The sequence below is a fragment of the Patagioenas fasciata genome, chromosome 2 (genome assembly GCF_037038585.1).
Source record: "Patagioenas fasciata isolate bPatFas1 chromosome 2, bPatFas1.hap1, whole genome shotgun sequence".
Classification (NCBI taxonomy): Eukaryota; Metazoa; Chordata; class Aves; order Columbiformes; family Columbidae; genus Patagioenas; species Patagioenas fasciata.
In genome coordinates this window covers 73755472-73779585 of record NC_092521.1, presented here as the reverse complement: position 1 = coordinate 73779585, position 24114 = coordinate 73755472, and the positions used below count along the sequence as shown (strand labels likewise).

At 43.6% G+C, this 24114-nt stretch overlaps 1 protein-coding gene and 1 long non-coding RNA gene across 18 annotated transcripts in view; one reads left to right on the top strand and one right to left on the bottom strand.

Annotated features, from left to right (window-relative positions):
- The window catches only part of COBL (cordon-bleu WH2 repeat protein), a 175255-nt gene extending 154536 nt beyond the window's left edge, over window positions 1-20719 (bottom strand). For 12 of the 17 annotated variants that reach the window (XM_065831036.2, XM_065831039.2, XM_065831041.2 and 9 more), the window contains exon 1: window positions 12457-12632. In XM_065831036.2, the coding sequence (XP_065687108.1) occupies window positions 12457-12500 (44 nt within the window). In that variant the 5' untranslated portion in view covers window positions 12501-12632. Of the gene's footprint in view, window positions 1-12456; window positions 12633-12801; window positions 12974-13320; window positions 13634-20627 lie in introns of those variants that run through there. The other 5 variants (XM_071804407.1, XM_071804406.1, XM_071804405.1 and 2 more) reach the window with 5 other exon arrangements.
- Window positions 12687-23153, top strand: LOC139827196 (uncharacterized). The gene is made up of 2 exons (XR_011737512.1): window positions 12687-12833; window positions 20663-23153. It is a non-coding gene; the product is annotated as an uncharacterized lncRNA (long non-coding RNA).
- Window positions 23154-24114: the final 961 nt, after the last annotated feature.

The window sequence follows — 24114 nt, the reverse complement described above, 5'->3', positions numbered from 1 at the left end:
TTAATTCTGAAGAACTGAGGTGTTTTCTGTGATAAGCACCAACAGGAACAAATCACAGGCACCTCAGAAGGCACAAAAAGAACATGAGGTCTCCAATCCATTTAGCTCTCCGAATTTCACAAGAAAATTTGTCTGGTTGCTCGAAGATAAGACAATACTATTTTCAGTCTCTTAACTGCATCATTATAGTACACTTAAATGCCACCGAACTTACCGCTTTTCTTTCTATACTTGGTGACGGTATTCTTGGTAAAAGAAAAAAAAGCAGCACAGAGAACTGAGAAAAGCCCTTCCAGGGAGTTTTAAGGTTTTAACCTTAAATAATGCTTGGTGAAAGCAATTTAATGCAGGAAAACCCCTGCTGCTGATTTGGGGTTTTGTCTTCAAATAAACAATGCTTATGAAAGATTTATACATATCTGAATGCTCTTGCCCAGGAATAGCCAGGTGCTCAACAGGGCATGAGGGGTTTCTTTGCAATCTGAGCTTTCCCATCATGTTTTCCCAAGTAAACCCCTTTCTTGGCCAATCCAGGAAGAGAAAACTCAGTCTCCATGCTAATGGAATGTTCATTACCATCTGCTCGGGGAAAAAAAGAAAGAGCATAGGCTAGATTATTTTTCTGAGATCCATCAAAAGCCCGAAGAACAAAAGATAACCTACAAAAGAGAAGTAAGAGAATATATTTCCCTTTTCAGCTATTGGGACCATTCACCTGAAGGGCTGATCTATACCAGAGGATGACATGCATGTCCTCCCAAGTGATGGCAGAGCAGAGCTCTGCACCCAGTCATTTTACGTGGCCTCTTATTCAAATTTGGATTTGCACGTGAAGACAGCCTAATATTTTACATATTGTCCTGTAACAATACAAGTGGGAATTTACATTAAAAAACAATGACTGAGAACTGTTTATACATACACCACTTTTTTTTAAAAGGTTAATTCTCACTGATACCCCTAACCCCCAAAAATTAAAAAATTCAGTGTTGCCAGGTTTTTTCCAGGTCAATTTAAGCTAAACTGTAAAATATGAAGTAGTTTAAGACCTTTCCCCCCCCATCACTTCAATACTAAACTGAATATTAAAATCTGAAATTATTCTCAGGTAGCAAATTAGTATATAAATAATTGGCAATGCACCGCAAGCAATATTTCTTTCCAAGTAACTACATATGAAAATGAAGCAGCACGGGGAATTTACGGTGCTTTTCATGGCAAGAAACCCACAGTATCTGTATGAACAGGTTTTATACTTCAGGCACTTTTATATTTGTAAAATATTTTCCAGTAGACCTGGATCTTGACTTTAATAGGAGAAAGTATGACATTTAACCACTTGAATGCGAAGAGATTTCATTCCAAAATAACTATGGCTAATTTGAGAATACACAATAATAAACAATTATATAGATGAGCAGTATTCTTAAATAAGGCAGGCATAACAGCAGGAGAAGTTGTGGGCTTTTCAAAAAAATATTAGGACTACCTGGTCTTGCAAAAAGAACAAGTGAGAACAGAAACAAGTGACCACCTTAACCAGTATAAGCAATACATTGTTAGTGTCCAAGAAGTCTTTAGCTGTAAAGCACTAGTAGAAAGATGGCACTTTGAAGTTTACCATCATGTAAATAAAGAAAAGCAACTGGAGGTGAAGAATACAGGAGAATCCAGGCATTAAACTCACCTATCTTTACCTGAACACACAAACCCACCGGTGTCTTTTATAATGGGATACTCAACTTTTGTTACTTCAAGATAAAATATAAACCAGAACCCCAGTAAAGAGACAAGGGCAGCATGCACCCACAACTATTTCACTGCTGTGCCCAAGTGAAGCCCATGCTGGTCCCTCTCCCAGCTGTTCCATACAGGAGCAGACCCGGAGATTTCAGCCAAGCTGCTCGGGATCTGCACACCTCGACCAGCAAGTGAAGCAGAGCAGAACCCAACTCCACAGGCCCTTCAACTCCAAAACAGAATATTAAGGCAATGGGAGTGCAGCCATGCCTGCTCTCCTCCATGCTAAACGGGTCATATAAATTCAAGCTGCTTCGGAGCAGCTGACCAAAGCCTCATTTCTGATATCGTGTTAAACAATGAACCAGTGATTTTGCTGTTCTTCACTCTCTGGCAAGTGCAAGTAGACTCTCCCTCTCCATCCCAACAGAGTCCAAAAAACCACGGGAACAGACAGACTCTGAGTCTGCCCAGCCCCTACTAGTCATTTTGTACAATATTATGCTAACACCCTTAATTTTTCTTTTTTTTTTTTTAAAAAAAGGATGCTTCTCAGGAAAAATAAATAAATGAATAAATAAATCCCTGGCTTGTCTTACATGAGACTGAAGGAAAATAAACCTTAAAAAAAATTTGAAAGAACAACACAGCTGAGCCAAGAAAGGGACGACTCTGTATTGTGATCCTGGCATCAAGTGCTAAAACCCACCGAGACACTGTTTTCTAACTGCAAAATAGAACTACTAAAAGCAAATAAATAAAATAACAGCTCGCACCCATTGATATTAGATTATCTCCAAAATTCACAATTTGTTTTCTTCAGAAAGAAGAATTCTTCACCAAAAGTATAATCCATGTTCTTTAGAAAAGTGCTTCCTGATACCTGTGAGGTTGAAAACTGGGTAAATATTAGTTGCAGGATAACTAACTGCTCTTTCAGGAAGGTATTCTGTTCTTACAAATCCATGCAGGAGTTGGAATGCGAATTTCATTATCTTGTATTTGCTTAGAAGTTAGGAAGAAAAGCAACTTTACTTTTGTAATGAAATGGTTTAATCATCAACATATAGTTCTAGGACTATGCTTAGATAGTCCTTCTAGATAGTTTTGCAAAGTTGGTACAATCTACAAGACTTGAAATGAAGAGACAATTAAATGTATTACTTAAAACTACAGTATAACTTTTTATCCTTGTACTAAATATACAGTAACTTGGAAAATCCAGAAATCTCTGACTTTAGGATAAAATACTTTTCTGTAACTAGCCACATAAAAGATGAGACATAGCTGTTGTCCTTTTTTTATTTCTTAAGTTTGATCCTGGAGACTCTGTCCATCACACACGAATACATCTGTGTCTGTCTCACAATGGCAGAGCCAGGTTTAGTAACAAGAAAGTAATTCTGTATTTACATGTATTCAGGAATAACAGACCTGATCTGAAGACAGCAATCCTTAACTTACTAATGTAGGTGAGACAGTAGAGCTATCTTTTGGTTTATAAAAGCCCCAATGGATTTTGAGGAGGATGCCCTGGCACACTCTGGTTTCTCCCCAGCATCCCCATGCTGGGCTGACCTCAGACACATCCAATACAGCCCACAGCCCAGAGCTGGAGGATCCGCAGCCTCGCTGGGCACACAAAGGGTTTGGGACCCACTGAGGACAGAAACTGCTCCCAGTTTGTCCCCCTCTGGACAAGGCACTACCCAGGGAATGAAGCTGCACAACAGACCTTCAGGAGCCAGAAAACAAGACAGTAAAAAGACTCCATGTCTTGAAAAGCACAAGTTTATGCCCATCTGATGTTGTAACATTATTTGAGCATGTGATGCTCCTCTGACTTGCTGCAAGATGACCAAGTGACTCTTGAGTTCAGCACAGGCAGAGAAACACAGGTAATTAAAAGCAAGCAAAATAAATAATCGTGTTAATTACAACACTGGCAGTTCAGCAACATGATCTGACCTATTTGTTGCTGTGTTTAATGAATCAGTAGAGTCAGTCTTACGAGCTCCTGAAGGTGTCACAATACCAAGATTTTAATCATGGCAGGAGCCGAAGGCTGGTCTCTTGCAGAGAAAGCTGTGCTGACACTGAAACATGAGCCGTACCCCCAAGGAACCCAGGAGTAATTTATTTGATATCCATGAAAAGTACCATGAGTAGTTACTCAAAAGACAAAAAAAAAAAAAAAAAAAAGAAAAAAAGGCAGGAATGTGGACTTGCATCAAGATATCCATTCCCACATCAACACCCAGAACCATTGCTGCACCATTCAGAAATAAAGCACTGCCAGAGGAGGAGAGATGGAAGAAAAGCACAGAAAACAGTTTTTTCTTCCAATTTGGCTGAAATTGTTTACTGATTTCAGAAATGCCCCTTGTGGCACACTCAGACAAAAACAGAAGGGAAGACACATATCCCATGCATGTTAAGATCAGACATGCTGCCCTTGGTGTATTTACGTAGGGGGTTAATTTTGCTGCACATGCAAAATACTCACCTCAAACAGAAAAGAAAAATAGAGAAAGAAAAGCCATCAAGGCACTGAATTAAGAATAAAAATTAAACATGCTTTATTATAAAATAACTTAGAGCTTTTATTATATTTTTAGAACCTACTAAAGCAGGAAAAAATAATGCTTATTATTCTACACAATTCTCTGTATATGTTCTATATATTCTACACAATTCTACATATATTCTATTCTATAACTCCACACAATTTTATATATATATTCTATTCTATAACTCTACATAATAGAAAAAAAATAAATATTGCTATTTAAAGGGTCTTTAAAAGAATTCACTACTTTATTTTCTCTTACGCCAGAAAGCCACTGCCATAGCTCCTATCAGACCTGTGGGGCGAGCACTGGATAATGCCCACTGTGGGATGTGTGGGGTGGGAAGGAAGGGACACGCTTTTAAATCACACGTCATCTAGATAATCTAAAACAGAGCTCTTTGCAGCTTTCCTCTTATGTCCCTGGAGAAGTCGGCTTTGACTGAGCTGATTCTGCATCTGGTGGCTCTTACATACTGCACAGCACGAAGACTTCCATGCAGCCTTGAAGGACAAGCTCCTCACGTCACCATCACACCATCTCCTGACACCATGTAATGCAAATACCAAGGAGAAGCCCAGCAGCCTCACCTCAAGAAGACAAACTGCCTTTTCAGAGGAGAGGTAGACTAAGAGGAGTGACCATCAGACCTGGGAGGTGGCAGCAGCTGATCATCAACAGCACATTCGTATGCAGGCCCTTGAATTTTGTTCTTCTCTAGTTGAATTAAACCATAAAAAAATTATTAACAAAAAAGTACTAATACGAAGATGTTTTATATCATCTTACTATGAATGGTAACACATATGTTTATTAAAACAATGTTTACAAATTCAGAAAGCATCTCATCGACCATCAATGTCACCCATCTTAAACCTCTATGCATTTGTGTGGTCTTCAAAAAATAAGCAGTGATTAACCCTTGATAACCAAAAAACTAGAGCTCTACCCTTCTGTCTCAACTTCACAATAAAACATCAGTAACAGTCAACTGGCACAGCATGCATTAATATAAATAAAACCCAACACACAGTGAAGAAAAACAGATACGGCAAATAGAATCATACTGCTTGTTAGTCACTCTTGCTGAAAACATAAAGTAACACCTATGTGATTAAGTACTTCTGGATTGGTACTTGCTGTTGAACCTTACAATATGACTATATTTAGAACACTGATAACATAAAACGTAATTATCTTCCTCAAGCTCCACTTCCGTGGTATGACTTTGTGTCTTATCTGCTTATTTTATTGAGTTTATTGAGGAAGTTTTTGCTGTTAATGCCACAAAACGCAGATGGCTCAGAAAGTTCCTATTTTCTTCTAGCCTTTGGGTGACTGCAAGAGCTCACTACGGAAACACTGACTGCAACACAACAGCTTCAGGAATAGCGAGGTTTGCATTTACCTGGCTTCTTGCTCGAAGAAAAAGTGAGGACACCAGGCTGTTGGGTGGTCCTGGCAATTTGAGGTAGTAAAAGGTAGTAAAGGTTTAATCCTCAGCCCTTTCTGTGCCAAGCAGGTCCTTGAAAGTGGGTTTTCTGTAAGCAAGCTCCCTAATTACCTGGCTGCTTATTACTTAGGTGAGGGACTCTCTGTCACACCTTCCTGAGCCATTTCTCTTTGCATATGCCACAGTAACATGGAAACAGAGGCAGAGCAATTCACAGACCAATGTTCTAACTATTGCACATGCCAACCACCTTTAATAAAAATAAGACACGGAAGGTCACAGAACCTAACATGAAAATGCAGCCTGTCTACTGCCATCTCTGCAAGTACCTCGGACCCAGCCCACACCACGGTCTCACTTCATTTACGCCTCTCTCCTACCTGCTTCAATGATGCTCACAGCCTTAAAAAAAAAAAAAAAGAGTATACCAGGGTCGTATCTGTTTCTGATTACCAGAGAAAACTTAGTACCTTCCATTTCATCACCGAAACTGCCAAAGGAGACCCAAGACTCACAACTCTCTTCCATACAACACATCCCAAGGAACACACAAAACCCAGCTTAACATGCAAATATCGGGTTGAATTTACAGCATCAGCAGTAATAAATTAAATTTTTTGTTCCATGGGCACTCTCTATCTGGAAGCTAGAGTAAAAACAAATGAACGTGAACAGAAAAAAAACCATTCTCAATCCATTTTCTTTCCCATTTCTCTGATTGCAGTGACTACTCTGCACAAATGCACAGTGTCTTAGTCCACTCAATAGCTGGAGGAACAACAAAACTGAAAAGACATTTCTGGTGTGAGGGGACTAAAGGGGGTACGAAATGCTGTGTGCTAGTGCCACTGTAGTGTGGCCCTGCCACGCAATCCTTGTGACTCACTCCTTGGCATGGGTTAAGTCCCTGGCTCATCGCTGACACTCTCATGCTGAAACTATGACAACAATATACTATTCCCAGCATCACTTATTGAACGATAAGCAGCCTGGCTCACTGGTTGACTAACAGCTCTGGAAACACGCTATACATTAAGAAGATTAATATACTAATAAAGGTTTTAATTTCCATTAGCTGGAAATGCAGCTGCTTTTAAAAGATCTTTAAATCACAGTTTTAGCTGAAAACAGATTTTAAGTCTTTCCCATTCTCAAATTCTAATGCAGGAATTGGCTCAAGCTGCTACAGAAAAATAAATTTCTACAGACCCCTTCATCTCTTAGAAGCAGCATTAAAGTGTGAAAGCTGTCAATTTTCATGGAAATCACAATGCCAGGGCAACACAAAAAGCTGCAGCATACTGAACATAGTCGTTGCCAGAAAATCAAGTGCTTGCTGATGCTAACAGAGTAGTAGCTAAAGGCCAGACACAGGGGAACACTTGTTAAGGCTCTGAATTGTGATTCAGGGGAAGTGAGGTATTTCCCTAACTCTGCCACAGTCTGCTTTTGGAGCTGGTCAAGTAAATGTGCTCACACTTTTACCTATATAAACAAAATGGTGTCTCCTACATGTATTTCTTTAACCCAAAATAATATTGTTAGGAAGCCTGCATAAACGTTTGCGAGATAACTCAAGTCTGTGACAACAGGAGTCTTAACAAATATTTATAACACCACAGATGTTTGAGAATATATACACATGTATGAGAAACTCTCATTCCCCTGAAGACAAAAAAAAATCCCTTCATTCTTGCCCTAATCAGTTGTACTCAGCAAAAAAACAATAAACAACTTCTCTAGCAAGATTAACTATGCACAAAGCAGCCACATATTTACTGAACTGACTTCAAAATAAATATTTAAGAAGTTGCTTTCCTTAATGGTCGGCATCATCTAAAACTGCACCCATGTGAATGCTCTAAACTGTAGCTAACCCTCCCTTTCCTCAACTTTATCTAGTGCAGCATCCTGGAAAATTCACTGTAATTGGTGCGGCTTGCCCCGGTGGGGTGGCAAGTGAAATCTGTCCCATCAAAATGTAGCGCTACTTCCTGCTGAGCAGTAAAGCACTTTCATAACGACAAGCAATTTGACTAAGATGTGAACTTACAGGAGCAAAACCTGCAGAAAAAATGAAGCAGGAATTACAAGGGAAAGATATGAAGAACAAATGAGACAGGAAACAACACGAAAGAGAAGGCTCAATCTCATCTAACAGTGGCAGCAGCGGTATAAAAAAAAAAAGACTAAAAAAACCACAAAAGGTATCTATGGGAAAGAAAATAATGAGAGATGACTGGGAGAGTGAAAACAAATCCTGAACCTTCTAGACAGCCAAGAAATAGAAGAGACTTCAAGAGGCTATCTATTTCATCCTCTACTCTGGTACAAGACTAACAGATTTCTGCAAGAAAGGAAAGAGAAAAAAAAGGGCAAAAGTAAGATAGGAGAATAAGTACTTTGGACCCACTCTAGCTGTGAGAGGACGACAGGGCTAATGTTGCTTGTGGTACCAGAAAACCGTATTACAGAGAAGTCCCTTGGCTCAGCTGTGCACATAAGAAGCACCATTTGAACTCTGCGGGAGCAGCGCATGTACAAACTGAGCCACAACACAAAGGATAAAGCCAAAAGCACAAATGTCACTCTTGCAGCAGGCCCAGGCAACAACCTTCAAAGCAGGTACCACGTGGCTGTTCCACATTTCTAATTACAGTCACCATCCTTTGCCGTTCAGTACTCTGCACAATACACTGAAATCTCATATAAATACAAAGGAAGGGAAACATACGCAAATTGCCCAGTTTTCCAATTTTGATTTACAGATTACTCATTTAGGTTTTCCTGTATACCCTAAATCTTGTAACATCTGAAGACAGATTATGGAGATAGAGTATGGTGCAAGCAGTAGCACACAGACATTCACATAGATGTTCTGCAGACAACAGTTCCCTTCAGGCTTTTCAGGTCAAGTTTTACAAATAATATGATAAACATAAGCATGATAACCACTTTTTTCTCCCTGCCCCTTTTTTTTTTTAAGCTGGATGTGCAGTTTCACAAAGTAACCCGCTTAACTATGTGGTAAAAAATAAAATTAAAAAGTTTTAAGAAGTTGAGATCCACAACTTGCCCCGTATCTGCGGGTTTGCTTTTCCAGGTTCGGCATGTAAGCGTTATTGATGTTTCACAGTCTTTATCTGACTTCCAGGGTCACTTCAACCCAGCAGATGAGTCCCTCCAAAGTCAGTGTGTCAGGCGTACCTGTATGTGTTAGTACTAGAAGGCCCTGTGAGACAGGGAAGGAAGCTGCAGCACAGAAAATAAAGATCCTACTTAAAGAAAGCATTCATATATCTTGTTTAACACAGAGGCTTTCCCCACATTTGGTTAAGATTCCAGAGGAAGGTTTTCTGTGCTCAGATGTAAAGGCATGAAGAAGGATCCAGGAATCGCTGGTTTCCTTGGGAGGTGGAGATGCTTTCAGTGACAGGGGAAGATGCTCTGCACTCTGTGGAGCAACTAATGGAGTGGAAAAGAACCGATCCTGCAAGTCTCATTTTTGACTTGAGCCTCCTATGCCACTTACAACCAATGTAGGTCAATGACACTACTCTACAGTCAAAAGAGTCAGCAACCAAGACACCCACAGAGGCCTATTGCTGCTTTCCCTACTGAAGAGCATATGCAGCCACCAAAGCAGTAGGTTTTAAACTAGTGTATTTCTCTCTTCTAGCACCTGTTGCGTGATCACAGAATAATAAATCCTAATTTCTGCTGCTGCTACTGATTAAGTTCATCTTCATAAACTAAAATAAATGTTAATTAAATAAAGCATTATGGACCTGGTAAAGCTTTACAAAACTTGTGCCTAGCAGTTAGTAATAATAAAATTCTTCATACTGAAGTCTACAATTATTTTTGAAACTGAGAAATGGGAAAAACCTTGCAACACCAGCACAAACTGCATTTTTCCTTTGCCATTTAAAACAAAACAAAATGAAAACAGTATCCCGCTTTTAAATGTGCAGTTCTTAAGTGGCTGTGCCATGAAACACGAGGTTAATTTATCTGTGTAAAGCACACAGTAGAGCTGCTCTACCCTGTACCAAATGATACATTTTTTCACTGTTTAACAAGGGAAACTCGTAAAGTTGCATTAATGATTTACATAGAGACAAAACAGCTCTGCCCAAATTTTGTTAAAAACTGTGAAGCTGCAGTTATTTTAACCTCTTGCTTTCATAACTGCAAGTTATGAAACTCAATTAGCTGGAAATGTGTACAGCATTTCTGCCATGAAAGGAAACTATTTCTGCCACAGTGGCCTTAAAAGCCAGTGTTCCCTTGGCATGCTCCATAGATGCAGCTCACCTTTGGATTCGCACAGGAACCAAGAACAGACGAAGCTGTCTTCTTGCTGCATTTTCCTGGCCTTACTGGACTTCCTCACTGAACGAGTAAAACCTCATTATGGACCAAATATACACCAGTTGCCAGTACAGACATCAGCAACTTGGGAATTACTAACTGTTCGGTGAAACCCACTGCTGACAGCACAGGCACATGGAATCATAGAATGGTTTGGATCAGAAGGGACCTTGAAGATCACCTAGTTCCAACCTCATTGCCACAGGCAGCGACGCCTTCCACTAGACCAGGCTGCTCAGGGGTTCCAATCTGGGAACCTCTGGCTTGCAAGAAAAGACAACAAGCAGTATGTCGAGGCTGAAATCAGCTCAGAGGAAACAGACAGGCAGTCTCCATCAGTACATACAGCATTGCCACCAGCTTCCACAGGAGTGGATTAACACCCATGCGCTTTGCTATACAATATCACAAACACATCTTCACCTTACGACAGGATTAGCTTCTTAGAGCCGTATCAGGAGCGATCTGACTGAAGTTAATGCAGTTTCTGTAATTTCTGCTCATATATGTGATATCTGCGTTTACACAGATGAAAATGGCTACGTAGGATTGAGGAGGTTTGTTCAGAAATGCCCTCAGACTCCAGTGCTCATCCCTGAGATGCATTAACATTACACTTTCTTGTTCCAAATTCAAACTCTTTAATGAATCTTTGGATACTTAGCAATCAAGACATTTTTAATCAGCACTGCATCTGAGAAATGCTAGTTCAAAGCACATGTGTAAATTGGCATCCTAGATCTTCCTCTTCATCAGAATTTTAGAAAGCAGCTATACTATTACTCTCTAAATAGAGAGGGAAGGCACATTATATCCACTGTTTTTATAGAGGCTTAAAAGGTTACGATCACACAGGCTCATTTTCAACTCGAAATAAGCATTTTATTTACAGAGTAGCAAGCTATGTCATGCTCTGCAAGTCAAAGCAACGTTGCAGCAAACGGTTTCATTACTATGGCTCTATAAAGGCATCTTCACTCATACCTCCCTGTTCTATTTTCTGAGTTAGGCACTACAAGACTTCCTATCAAACACAGAAACTAAGGAAATAAAACCTAACAAAACTACAGTAGCCCACTAGCACCTACTTAGAGCTGTCATCTATTTGGTTGAAAATTAATTTAGGACATAAACGTTAGAACTAAAATTGCTGCTGAAGCAATCACAGTCTTTTTCAGTCCATGCAGACGGTGTGAAGTAGAGCAGTAAATTGCACCAAGCAGACAGCACAGTTCTTAAAACTTGCCCAGCTTCTGCTCTGACAAAAGAGATCACTTAGGACTTCCTCTCACTGCTGCTCTCATCGTTTAATTAATGGACTAATTAATACACTGGTGGCATATTCTGTATTTACTTCTTCTCGTGAAAAAAACCGAATCCACCTGTGTTTTACGCTAGGGCTGATCGCTGTTTACCATTACTGCTGCCAGAGCGGTGCCTGTCACCCAAGGCAGGAGGCACCGAGAGCTGCAGCCGGCAGCCGCCCAGCGCCCGCCCTAGGCCCGGCCGGCACCGCGGTCACCGACCCACCCCTGGCAATTTTCGGCATTTTTAATCCCAGACTGGCAGCGCTTTTCTTTCCTGTGCTGCGGCCGTGCGGTAAGGCTGAGGGACCCACGGCTGGGACAGCTCAATAAACCTTTCAAAGGCTTCTGGCAGCTATTCGCACACATGCAGACGGGCGCACAGGGCGAGAAGCGACGCCTGCGGCCGCGGGCTTCCCCAGACCCGTCCGCCAGCCCGATCTACCCCAAGACCCGCAGCGCCCCGCCTCCCCCGACCGCTCCGAACCGCGGTGGCCCGGGACGGGAGCGGCAAGTGGCGGCTGCCTGCCGCTCCGCAGGACCGGAGCGCGCCTGGCCGGCCCGAACACCCCTCTGCAAGAAACCAACCCCAAACGTAAACCCCACTCTCCAACTTCTCCGGTCTTGCAGACGGAGCGGCAGCGACGGCAGCGGGGTCCGGACCCCCTACCAAAGCGGAAAGGCGAAGCAGACACCTTTTCACGCTCTTGACCTTTCCTCATCCCAGCTCACCCCACCGCTCCCTGCCTCCGCCGCCCCGCTCCCCGGCCGTGCCCCCTCATTCCACTCGTCGCCGGCCCAGCGTCCCCAGGGCGGGCTGCCCCCGGCACGGCGGGCGCGGACACCTGTGCGCTGGCTCCGACCTCGGCGGCTCGCCGCCCCGAGAGAAGGAAGGAGAGAGGGACGGAAGGCACTGAGGCCGGCCGGCCAGCGCCTGCTGCGGCTGCCCGGAGTCGCTCCTGTCCGCGGCAGCGAGCGACGGCCGGCCCGTCCCCGGTCGCATCGGGTGGCTTACCCGCTGGGAGGCTTGCTGGCCCCGGGGCGTACGAGGGTCTCCATGGCCGGGCCTCCCTCGCCGCTTCTTAAGGGACAGGCCGGTACGGACGCGGTCCCGCAGAGGGGCAGCAGCGAAGGTCGGCGGCAGGGGGGATCGAGAGGGAGGGAAGAGAGGAGTGAGAGCCGGCCTCGCCCCCTCCCTCACCCCCACCTCTCCCGCCCGGCCCCGCTCCCCGCCCTGCACCGCCGCCGGGTGGCACTGCCCAGGGGCGCCGCCGCCTCCCGCTCCCCAGCCCGGCCGCGGGCGGGGATGCCCCGCAGAGCCGGCACACGGCAGCCCTTCGCCGCCCCCCGCACTCCTCACCGGGCCGGCAGGGAATCAACGCTGCGCCGCGGGTACTGACAGCTCGGCTGTGCCTGCCGAGGAAGGGGCACAGCAGGGAGGGGGGCGGCGGGGCAGGCTGCGCCCGGGGGCGAGCGGCTCGGCTCGGCTGTTCGCGGCTCGGCTTGGCCGCTGCCCGCTCGGCGGCCCGGACAGCCCGGGAGTGCGGGCGGGGGCGCTGCAAACCCGTTTCCATGTGACTGTCCGGGACAAATGCAAACACGGCGGCTGCCCCCGCGGGCACTGCCGGGGCGGCCGCCCACGCCGCGGAGGGGGACAGGAGGGGATGGGAAAACCCGCGGGAGAGAGGAAGGACAAACCCCGCGGCCAGCACCAGCTCAGCAAACCCTCTTGCACCTCTCTTGCCATAAACTTGGAGAAGCCAAAGCTTGGCGGGCGGCTGTCCCCCGAGGCTGAATCCCGCGGGGAACGAAGGCTTTTCGTGAGCCGCACACCCGGCCCAGCACCTAGCGTTGCCACGTATGCCTTGTTTCTTGTTACCTTTAGTTTTCTTTTCTTCGAGGCGACGCAGACAACTCTCTTAAAATTAGTAGCTTCTTTGGTCAGAGAGGGGCTGAAGGGCCGTGATTGGGCAGGCACGGCAAGGCAGGCTTCTGCGGGGTGTTTCAAGCCAGCGGTGCGAGCCCATCACTGGGGCAGGCAGCGCGGGGCTCCCTGCACCCCGGGCCTTGCACCCCGACTAGTGCGATGGGCCTGGCGGCACAGCCTTGGCGGCGATGGAGGTGGCACGTTAAAATCTCAGCGTGCTGCTTCGGAAACATTCCCCTCGCGCCGTTTCCCCCAGGAGAGCAACTGTTAGGCTTGCGTGTGAAAGGAGAACCAAGCTGGAGGCGGGGGGCCCGGCTTATGTTACTGCAGTGTGCGCCTGCTCTGCGTTGGCCACCCTGGCCTCTCTTGGAGCTTTCAGGAGTTTCCCTGCTCCCACCAGCCCTCCCCGTTTGCTTCACCTTGCTTTTCTGGTCAGGATTTGGAGGATGCAAAGACTGCAGACAGGTCGAGCCACCAGCTAAGGCAGGGACAGGGAGACAGGAGCGATCAGGCTAAGCAAAGTGACAGTGAGAAACTCCGACAAGAGACTGCAAGGGGAAAGGGAGATGCTGCCAGACTCGCCTGTCACCTGTCTGCCTCAGCAACAGTTCCCCAGGTTCCAGTTAATGGTCACCTCTTTCCCCAAACTCTTCCCTCCTGTCAGGCTCGAGCTCATATCTCAGCATATTCTGCCCATCAGAAAGTGTCTTGCCCAGCTCAGTGACCAGGGTAAATGCAATCAGCTTCTCTGGCCCCAAAAGTGAGAGTTTCTTCCTCAGCAAGCAAGACTTAGCAAATCTGGGTCAGAAGCTGCATGCAGGCAATGACATTGCTATCTGCAAGAAACTCCCATCCCAGGCAGATTGTAAATATTTGGGTACATTCAAACATTGGATTAATTTGCCAGTAACAGAAAGGAAAAGGACACATTCACCTTTTCTGTATGAAATGAATGGAATATTACCGTAAACATCCACCTTTGTTTTGTACTGAGGCTTTTGCATTATGATCAAAATACCTGTTTTGATGCATTTACCCCAATGTATAAGAGAACATTTATTGTAGTGTAGTCATCTTTAATTTTGTCTTCTCTTACTTTGACAGCCTGAAGTCTCCCCTTAATTCCCATCTCCTCAGTACATGCTTCTTTCTGGTCCTCGTCCCTGATGTATACAGACTGCCTAAGGGCAACTGAGGCAGCTGAGTGTCCTAACCATAGGTAGAGAAACAAAAATACTAATTTGCAGAAGCAAAACATTGGTCTGTAATGTCCCTGTTACCATGGGTAGAAGTTGACTGAATTGCCGCAGTTCAATAATTACCCCGGTCATCTGAGCCACACACCACAGTAATGAGCCATATGCATGTTCCTAATTTGCGCCTTTATGAAAATAAATAGGCTAGCTTACGTACTTTATTTTTTAAGTGGATTGGTTCAGAGTCTGCATGCTGTCAGCTACCATAGCTCCAAAAATGAATGGTGATCTTTTAAATCACAGGAACTTGATTTCATAGCTCTATTCGTCATCTATTCCATCATTTTTCATCTTGCTTTCTTGCTCCCAGATCTAAATGAACTCTTCCCTATCTTCCAATAGATGCTAAAGCTGCACAAGCACAAAACCTAATATTCCCCTGTCTGCATCATTAGCAAACTACATGGCTCTGGTTACTTCAAGAACCTGAATGAACTTCCCTTGCCTCAGCTGTAACTTCTGCCCCGCTGTGAAGCACCTGAGCAGGGATGCGCTCAGCCTGCATCCCTCCTGCTCCTGCCTCTCCCACCCCTGCCTCTCCCCCCCACCCGTGGGCCCTGTGACACTCTCACTGCTACTGACCCCTTCCTTCAACTCTTCTTTCATAAAGGAAACACCTCAGTATCTTCTCTGCACATTTGTGGTCCTGCTGCTGTTCCAGTTTCACTCATCCTCTCCTAGTGACTTCACTACTTCACGTTAGCTTGCTCTCTAGCAGCATTGCGTACATGTTTGCTGTTTGATAGCATCTTCCTTTCTAGGTCCTACAAAACACCATTCTGGGTGTATATAAAGGCTGTCATAACGAAGCATGAAACAACAAAATCACATTTGCTTTTTATGTTCACTTCTTTTTATATAGCACAGCAAAAGAGCAAAAGCCTATTAATCACCAAAATCATCATCCTAATGCATCTCCAGAGCACTAGGCGTGGCACCACTTGTTGCCCATGGCCCCAGTTCTTCAGTCCCATTTAGCAGACGGAAAAGCCGAGTGGAATGCGGGGAATACACTCCGCCATATGGCATGGGAATCTGCCTTTCTCCAACGTCCTTGGCACTGGGCCCAGCTCTCAAAAAAAGGGCAAAGGGGGCATTTCTAGTGTGCATTGTAATCCCCACAGTCGGGGTGCTATGCTCATTTTTTAGGCAAAGGGCATTAGTTCAGAGAGGGGCTGCATGTATTTGCCAATCTCATAAAACGTCTGCTAGACTGAGCATGTTCAGTCCCCCACAGGACAGGTTTTTAACCCTTTCCTGTCAGTATAGCTATATCTCGATTTAAATGTGCCTCCTCAATAGATTTCCTAATATTAAGTCATTTAGATGACAAAATCCCTGCTGCAGAATAGTTTAGGCCTTCAAAAATAAAATTAAAAAACCCACTAATCACCAGTGTGATTTCAAATTTCAGTCTTCAAAACATTATTCCTGCTTTTCTTCGCCTTCACTGCTAGCAGTATTACTGAGTCAAACCTTTAAGACTACAATCTTCTGCTAGAACTGGCCTGAGATGTTTCAGGAATTTGAATGTATAGTATAAACTTAACTGAACATGTAAGGAATCTAGTAAGACAAGTCTAATACCAAAGAATTTGTTTCTAATTTAGCAAAAAGAGGTTAAAATTAGCTCAGCATTAGCTAACATGCACCAGTTAACTGAGCCTTTTTTCTAGTCTAGCACGTATCTCTTGCTATGATTTAGCTGTTTAAGAACCATCCTAGAACTGGAAAACAGGTTTGAGCCTAAAATAAGGCAAAAATACAAAAAACCTGAATTTATAGCAGGAAAAGATTGTGAATGGAAGTTAGTTAATGTGGTTAGGTTTAGTTAATAGCAAACACATTTGTAACCACATAAATCCTTTTCCCATTCTAAGCAACCTAGAAATTGCGATTTAAGCATTAGTCCCTGAAAGAAAGTTGATTTAATGTACAATTGCAAAATTCCTGGCTATGCAATTATAACAATTAGAGCTGTGTAGCCCCAAGGTCACAAATGCTTTTATTTTGCTATCCACAGGCAAAAAAAAAAAAAAAAGGAAATGAGATTTTCAGGGCTTGATAGATCATCTCATTGAGTCCCAGAGCCACCCTTCTTCAGAAAGTTGTTTTGGGATTTAGCCCTACAGGTCCTATTTTTATTAGGAACCTGAACTAATTGTGAGCAAACAGCATCAATTTTAAAGGAACATGTCAAAATAAGGAATAAAAATTATGAGTAGTTTTGAACAAATACGAAGTCTTCGCTGGTCTATATGTGACTAACATAACATTATCAAATGTCAGTGAAGAGGCTGAATTTGCTTTAGAAGGGCGCCGGGGAAATAAGGTTATTGTGCTTGGCTCTGCCCATAGTCAGACAGTAAATCAGTGAGATGACTCTAGTTCGTCTGTTGTTTGTCTTACTTATCTTGTGTCATGCAGGGAGCCTTCTTTGTGATTCGGTACCAGACTGTACTTGTTCAGCATCTAGAAGGCAGCAAGGACAGTTTCTGCCCTGGACAACCTGGGGTTTTGGAACATAGATTTTAGTTTTCTTCATGGTTTTAGAGACTCAGTGAAAGATGTCTGGGATGTCAATTGAAGCTCCCGTGGAAAGAACCAAAAAAGATAATAAATTTCAGAAAACATGACAAAGAAGCCATCTGAAAGCACACGTGGATACAGATAAAGGTTTATGTAGCTTCAGCTGAGATAGTTAATATTATTTCTGAGCTATAAGGTAATTAGCTTCTGCATATGTAGAAATACTGAAACTTGCCCTTTGTCTTTTTATCTCACAAGCTGTTCTGTTTTGAAAGATAGATCCCTTCAGAGATTTTTTTCCTTTTATCTCCCAAAACTTACTGAAGTCCATGAAGCGTTTGGAGGGTATTCGGCCTTATTACACCTAGAAAAAGGAATTGGAAGTGTGATGGAGAAATCCAGAGACTCTTTCCTAGCTTCTGCATGGAAAAGGCTGTTGAGGAAACCCCTGCTTGATCTCAGCGTGGTCTGGAAAGCAGCAAGGTGGAGAGAGGGACGGTGCAGCACGGCAGACGAGCAGGCGCGTGATGCAGCGCCAGCCCGACGCTGCTGCAGGGCAGGTTGAGCACTGTCACGCCAGGTAAAAGTATTCTGGAAAGGGAGGTTCCTTTTGCCTTGCAGAGTAATTCAGAGCACGCACGCAGGGCGGGGAACGTGATGCATATGAACAGAGATGGGGAAATGGTTTTAAACCACGATGTAAATAGAATGAGAGGAATTTCTGTGAATGACGCAACCATGAGGAAATTAAAAACAGGTTATTTTAAATGTGGCTAAAAGTGGACATGGCAGACATCAGCATAACCCAGACTGAAGCTGATATGTCTCTAATATGCTGACACAGTCTTGAATCTAAGAAGTGTAGACCTTTGGGGATTTTATTTTAAAAGTTGGGTGTTGATTACATGCTTATTCTTCCATTCTCCTTTTTTCCCCCCAACAGTTTTATAGTCTGTTGCTTTCCCCTAACATTTCATTCTATATATTTTGGACAAATACCCTTCTATATCCTCTCTTTTCCACCATTCATTTTACAATAACTTTTTGAGGAGTTGAAACCCCAAGCCTAGTCTGCATTTAAACTGACATTAATGAAAGGATTATTTACCTGAACAGACTACTGACCTCACCAGCTGGGTCAGAGCTCATGTTCTTGGGCTCAGCTGCAGTAAGAACCTTCCTAGGCAAGATGGTAATGTAAGATATTTCCCCAAATCAAAGAGCTGCATGACTCATACTCACCTGAGAACAGTGTCAGAGAAGACAATACTATTATCGAGGGAAAATATAAAATTAGTCTTTAAGACCCTGTCATAACATATGACAGGAAAAAGCATCTGGGCAGTCTCGACCAGCTTGCAAACCAAATCAGAATCAAAACATTAACAAATTTATGTAAATGTTATCTTCAGTGTATGGGGCTGGGCAATCCCGCTCAGCGTGCTGGTCAGGGTGACCCAGCTACAGCCTTTCCTCACGGTGAGGTTTTCGCTCTTTGTTTGCCTTGCCAGGGAGAGTATGATGTTGTCAAAGCGGCATTTCAGAGAAGTGACTCACAGCCTCCCAAATACTGGTGTCACTGAAAGTCTCTTCATCCTTACTGCTTTCTGTCATTAAACCACGTTGTTCTATGCTTAGGGTTACCTTCTATCTCAGTGTTTTTGTGGCAGAGAAGCAGAGCCCTTGGACCTCTCAGCCTAGCAGAACTAGTAGAGGGAAACTTAATGAGACTGCTGCCTGAATAACTTTCTAGAGGTCTGAAAACAGTTCATTTAGAAGCGACATGGAGTCACAGCAGAGCACTTTTCGTTGGCATGACACTTTTCCAGTCATTCAGGTATAGGCAGGCCAAGCTTTCATAAAGCCAGGCAGGACTGACAAGGAGATGGCAGAATGGACATTCCATGCATGGTCAAGGGCAGCAATGAAGAAAAGAGAAAGCTCTCGCTCTCTCTGTAAGCTATGGACACGGCACGTTCCCAGTTTTGCTGGCGGCGTGCATGGCCGATGCAGCACCTCAGGGCTCCAGTGCTGCAGCCAGGCCGCGCCTCTCCCCACATGGCGCCCAGCTCTCCTCCCAGCCACACAACTGGAGCTGCAGATGATGGCAGCGAGGAGAGCCCACCGCCTTCGAAACATGGGCTTTCATCTGGGGCGGCAGCTACTAACTGCTGAGGTCACTCTCGAGATAATTTAGTCACCAAATGCCCTTAGAAAACAATTTGCAAGTGAGCTGTGTCTGTACTGAATACTCAATACCAGGGTTTCGATTTCAAGAAGGCTATTTCTATTTTCCTTTATATAATGTAGCCAAACTATAATCAGAATTATATCCACTCACAGTCCTCTCTATAAATATTTAACACTGTCTGAGATAAGCTTTTTTTAACAATGTTCACAACTATATTTAGCTCACAGACTGGGTTAAAACTTCTGCCACTTCACTTTAAAACAGATTTTTTCAGTACAGTCTTTCACTGAAATTTAGAAAGTTCCCATGGTTCGGAGGTACTGGTATCTCAAGGTTTCATTTTCAAGTTTCAGGATGGATCAATATCAACATACATTTTGTAGAATTTCATAGTTACCTATGTAATTCTAATTTCACACTTGCATCACCTGATGCACCTTTCATTTAAAGCAGTTACTGCTGATTGATAGCAACATCATAAATAAAAAAGAGGACTTGGTTCTGTACTTAAATAAAAATTAATATGCTATAGATAAAGACAGATGCAAGTGTACTCATGCAAAACCAGAAAAGTAGCAGACTTGGTGCTGCTGCTGTTTCTATTGAGTTAGTTACTTAACTTGTGATTGCCTTAGTTGAATAACATCTTAAAGCACAGAAAGTATTACATGCATGTGAAAACTTGCCAATATTACACTTAAATTATATTCTTCGCTTCTTTAGAAAAAAATGAGATTATTTGACATATAATCTCTGGAATTCTTCATGAACTGAACATAGTTGCATGCTGGTAAATTACTACATGCACCCTCAAAGGCATACATTTTATTCATTTCCATCCAAAATGCAGACTTCATGAACTTGCTGAAATCACTGAATTATATTAATTTGAGACTTATACCCCTGAAGGATTAAGCATCAATGAATGCTGTTGTCAGGAAAGCATCTGAAGAAGGCAGATAAAGTCTGAAGACTGATGTACATAAAGTCTTATAAACAATTCAGACCCAGGCTACAGATGTGAACAGGTAAATAAATAAATAACTTACCATGAGGAATTCTCTCTGGGTATACTTGCATTGGCATCATGTACAATGCATTTTTTCCTAGCCATCAGCATGTCATGACACAATCACTGATGTGGAGAGTGGTTTCCCCACCACCTGCCCTTCTGACACCAGCAAAGATTTCTTACCTCTCCCTTCATACATTTCAGAAGTTTTACACCTTGATATCAATAAGTGATGAGACAGTAATAATTTTCTCTCTGTTTGCTAACATACCTTGAGACCAATCCTTCTGTTTATCTCCTTTCCAGAAAATATGGGTTAGCTGAATACGACAAAGGAAGAGGAATGGAGGTCTTCCAAAGCTGTCCCGTGGTACTAATCCAGGAGAACTTGTGCTGAGACAAAGTTGGTTCACCACCGTGTCATTGGACAGACATGGTTATGCAGGGACAAGATTGGGTAACGCTCCTCTCTTTAGAAAGGGTTGCAGTTGCATTCCTCACTCTGCGCCTGTAAGCAAGACATAATTAGAAACAAGAAAAACTCTCCTTGAATTAACAAGGAAGGGATTGGATAAACTGGCCAGCAAAGAGGGGTGGAGGAACTATGGATTATCTGGAGAACATCACTGGCCTGATCCAAAGCCTAACGATATTAATGAGAGGTTTTCTACTGGCTCCAACTGGTTTTTCCAAGTCTTTCACATCACTTACAAACATGGGCAGTAATGACTGGGTGTTTTAGACAACCCTTCTTCTCTCATTTCCTCCCTTCTTCTTATTGAACATGTGGTTAATTGTATCTTAATCCTATCTCTAGCCACTTGTACTGGTGCTACATGAAGCTTCACAGGAACCTGCTGTTTACTGGCCCCTAAAAGACAACATGAAGGAAAAAGTCTGTCACGTGTTTTAAATACCCTGTGCCTGACATGAGGTGGTTGATTAACCTTTGGAACTTTTTTATCTCTCTGTCTTCTCCTTGGCTTGCCAGATCTCCTCACCGTGATATCTCAGTCAGGGGGAGTGGTATAAATTATGATATAATTAAAATGAAACAACCCTCCCTTTCTTCAGGTGAGTCATCTGCAGGTATCCAGAATATGCACAGTGTTAAAATTACCTCCGGTTCAGGGCGTTAAGAATACAAAGTAGCTCCTTAGAGTTCCTTCAGAAAAATAAATATGGAGCACCTCTAATTTATAAACAAAGAAAACCGATTTCCTAGTGTTTGCAGTCGCAGACTAGAATAACCAGATTGCAAAGCTTCCTGTGAATTTGCTACATGGTGTGGCATGCTGCTGCCTTGCCTCAGGGACAGCCCGGAAAGCAAACTCTGATGCAAAGGGCAGCATGCGGTTCCTTCTCTGTCCCCCATGGCAAGAGCCCTCCTGGCAGCAGCTGGCACCTGGCACTGCACTGGTGTCCCAGCCGCTTGGCACAACACTGGTTCTCAGCAGACCGGGCAGCCAGCCAGAGCCACACTGCGTCTCCACCTTCTCCTCTCTTGACACACAGGTGGCTGACAAGGGAGGAAAACAATAGTCCTGCAGACACCCGTCTTTTCACACGATGCAAGTATCACAGAAATGCCTTCCTGGCTGTGAAGCGGACCACAATCTCTTTGGTAAACAGGCAAGTGTCTGCAGAGATTTAAAGCAATACATTGGTTTGTTTCATTTTTATATTAATAACCTGATGAAATATTAGAGAAACTCACAAATTCACCTATTTTGTTTTTTCTTTTAATGGAAGGTGACAAGTGAAAGTGTAAATCATCCTAAAATGCATTAGATTAATGCCTGCAATAACTGTGGAGGTGCTTTCACAGTACTGGTTGGTGTTTTAAATCCAAGTGTCACAAAAGCCACATTGACTTAAGTGAGCACTACTGAACCAAAATGCATATGGAAATCTTTGGAGACTTTCACTCAAAACGTGTTTTGAAAACTGTCTACAGCTCCCTTGTAGTCCCCAAGAGAAAATGAAAGGCCAGAGAACATTTCAGTTGTTCGCGTGTACTTTGCATATGACATGCCACAACACCCCAATGGTTATGAAGCAAGGGCCCGCTGGAGCACATCCCATAGGTGTGCACAAGAGTAACCAGCTGTGGGTCTTGCAGCAACCTATATGCCCTAAATCATCACTTCTGCAGAGTTTTCTCAGGGTGCTCAGTGCAAGCAGCCTTCTGCTTGTCATCCGTCTTGCACTCTCAAGATGACCTTGGGTCCTGCCCTGATGCAGGAGCATGTTGGGTTCCCACCTGCAGTTGGTCGTGCACACTGCAAACTCAAAGATTTCTGTGCCCTTCCCCAGCACAGCTTCGGCTCGCTGCTATCGAAACCCTTCTCTGTCGGGTTGCCCAATCCCAGTTGAACCATTGCCAAGATCACAGTGTACCTCAAACAGGTAGGCCTCCAGTGCACCGTCACACCAGTGCAGGTATAACCTTCAGCTTGTGTGAGATTTTAATGCCACAGCACAGGAGAATATTTGTGCAACTAACATCGTAACATGAGAGGATATTTGTGCAACTTGAGGTGTGGCATTTTTAACCCTTTGGGAAAGAAAGATATTTGCAAGAGCGTCACTGCAAATTCATGATACCTTGCTCCCTTATTTTGAGTTTTAAGGTGGTTCCCTAGAAAATGATAAAATGCAGTTCATTTAAACATCACAATTGCATTTCCAAACTGTTGTCTAATACTGATCTTGAAAATTACATTTGTTACCTTACTGCTTTATGAATGCTTCATTCCTTCCTAATGAATAAAGACTAAGCATGGGTAAACTAGAATGTAATAGACTATAAAATGTGTATATTTATGTGTACATATATAATTTTTATGATTCTAGAATTTTGTTGTCTTTGGGGTGTTGTTTTTTTTCTTTTTCATACTGACTTACTTGGAAAATCTAAATGCCTGTGGCTTCTCACAAAACCCCACCTGGAGTACTGCATCCAGCTCTGGGGCCCCAAACATAAGAGGGACATGGGCCTGTTGAAGCAGGTCCAGATGAGGCCACAAAAATGATCAGAGAGCTGGAGCACCTCCCCTGTGAAGACAAGGTGAGAGTTGGGGTTGTTCAGCTTGGAGAAGAGAAGGCTCTGTAGAGACCTCATAGCAGCCTTCCAGTACCTAAAGGAGGCTTATAAAAAATTGGAGAGAGACTTCTTAACGGGACCTATAGTAATAGGTCAAGGGGTAATGGTTTTAAACTAAAAGAGGGTAGATTTAGATTAAATGTAAGAGATAAATTCTTTATGATGAGGGTGGTGAGACACTGGAACAGGTTGCCCAGAGAAGTTGTGGATGTCTCATCCCTGGAAACATTCAAGGCCAGGCTGGGCAGGGCTTTGAGCAACCTGGCCTAGTGAAGGATGTGCCTGCCCATGGCATGGGGGTTGGACTAAGATGACCTTTAAAGGCCCCTCTCAGCCCAAACCGTTCTGTGATTCTTGAGTGCCCAAGTGAGAATTTGGGGATCCATGTTAGTGCACCCAAGTCAGAATATCAGATTCATCATTGGCAAACTGAGGATATTTGAGGTCAACTCATAACTGAGCCCCAGGGTTCAGATCCCGTATTCCTAAATTGAGGTTTTTCGAGGGAAACAGAATAGAGTCCAGCAGCTGAACCAGCAAAATAGATAGGAACTCATCCCTTGCTTAAATTTGATCATGGAAGCTCAAAATCAAATCAGTGGTTCTGCAGTGGTATCGTAAGCAAGAGTATGATCAGAAAACAGGCTGTGGA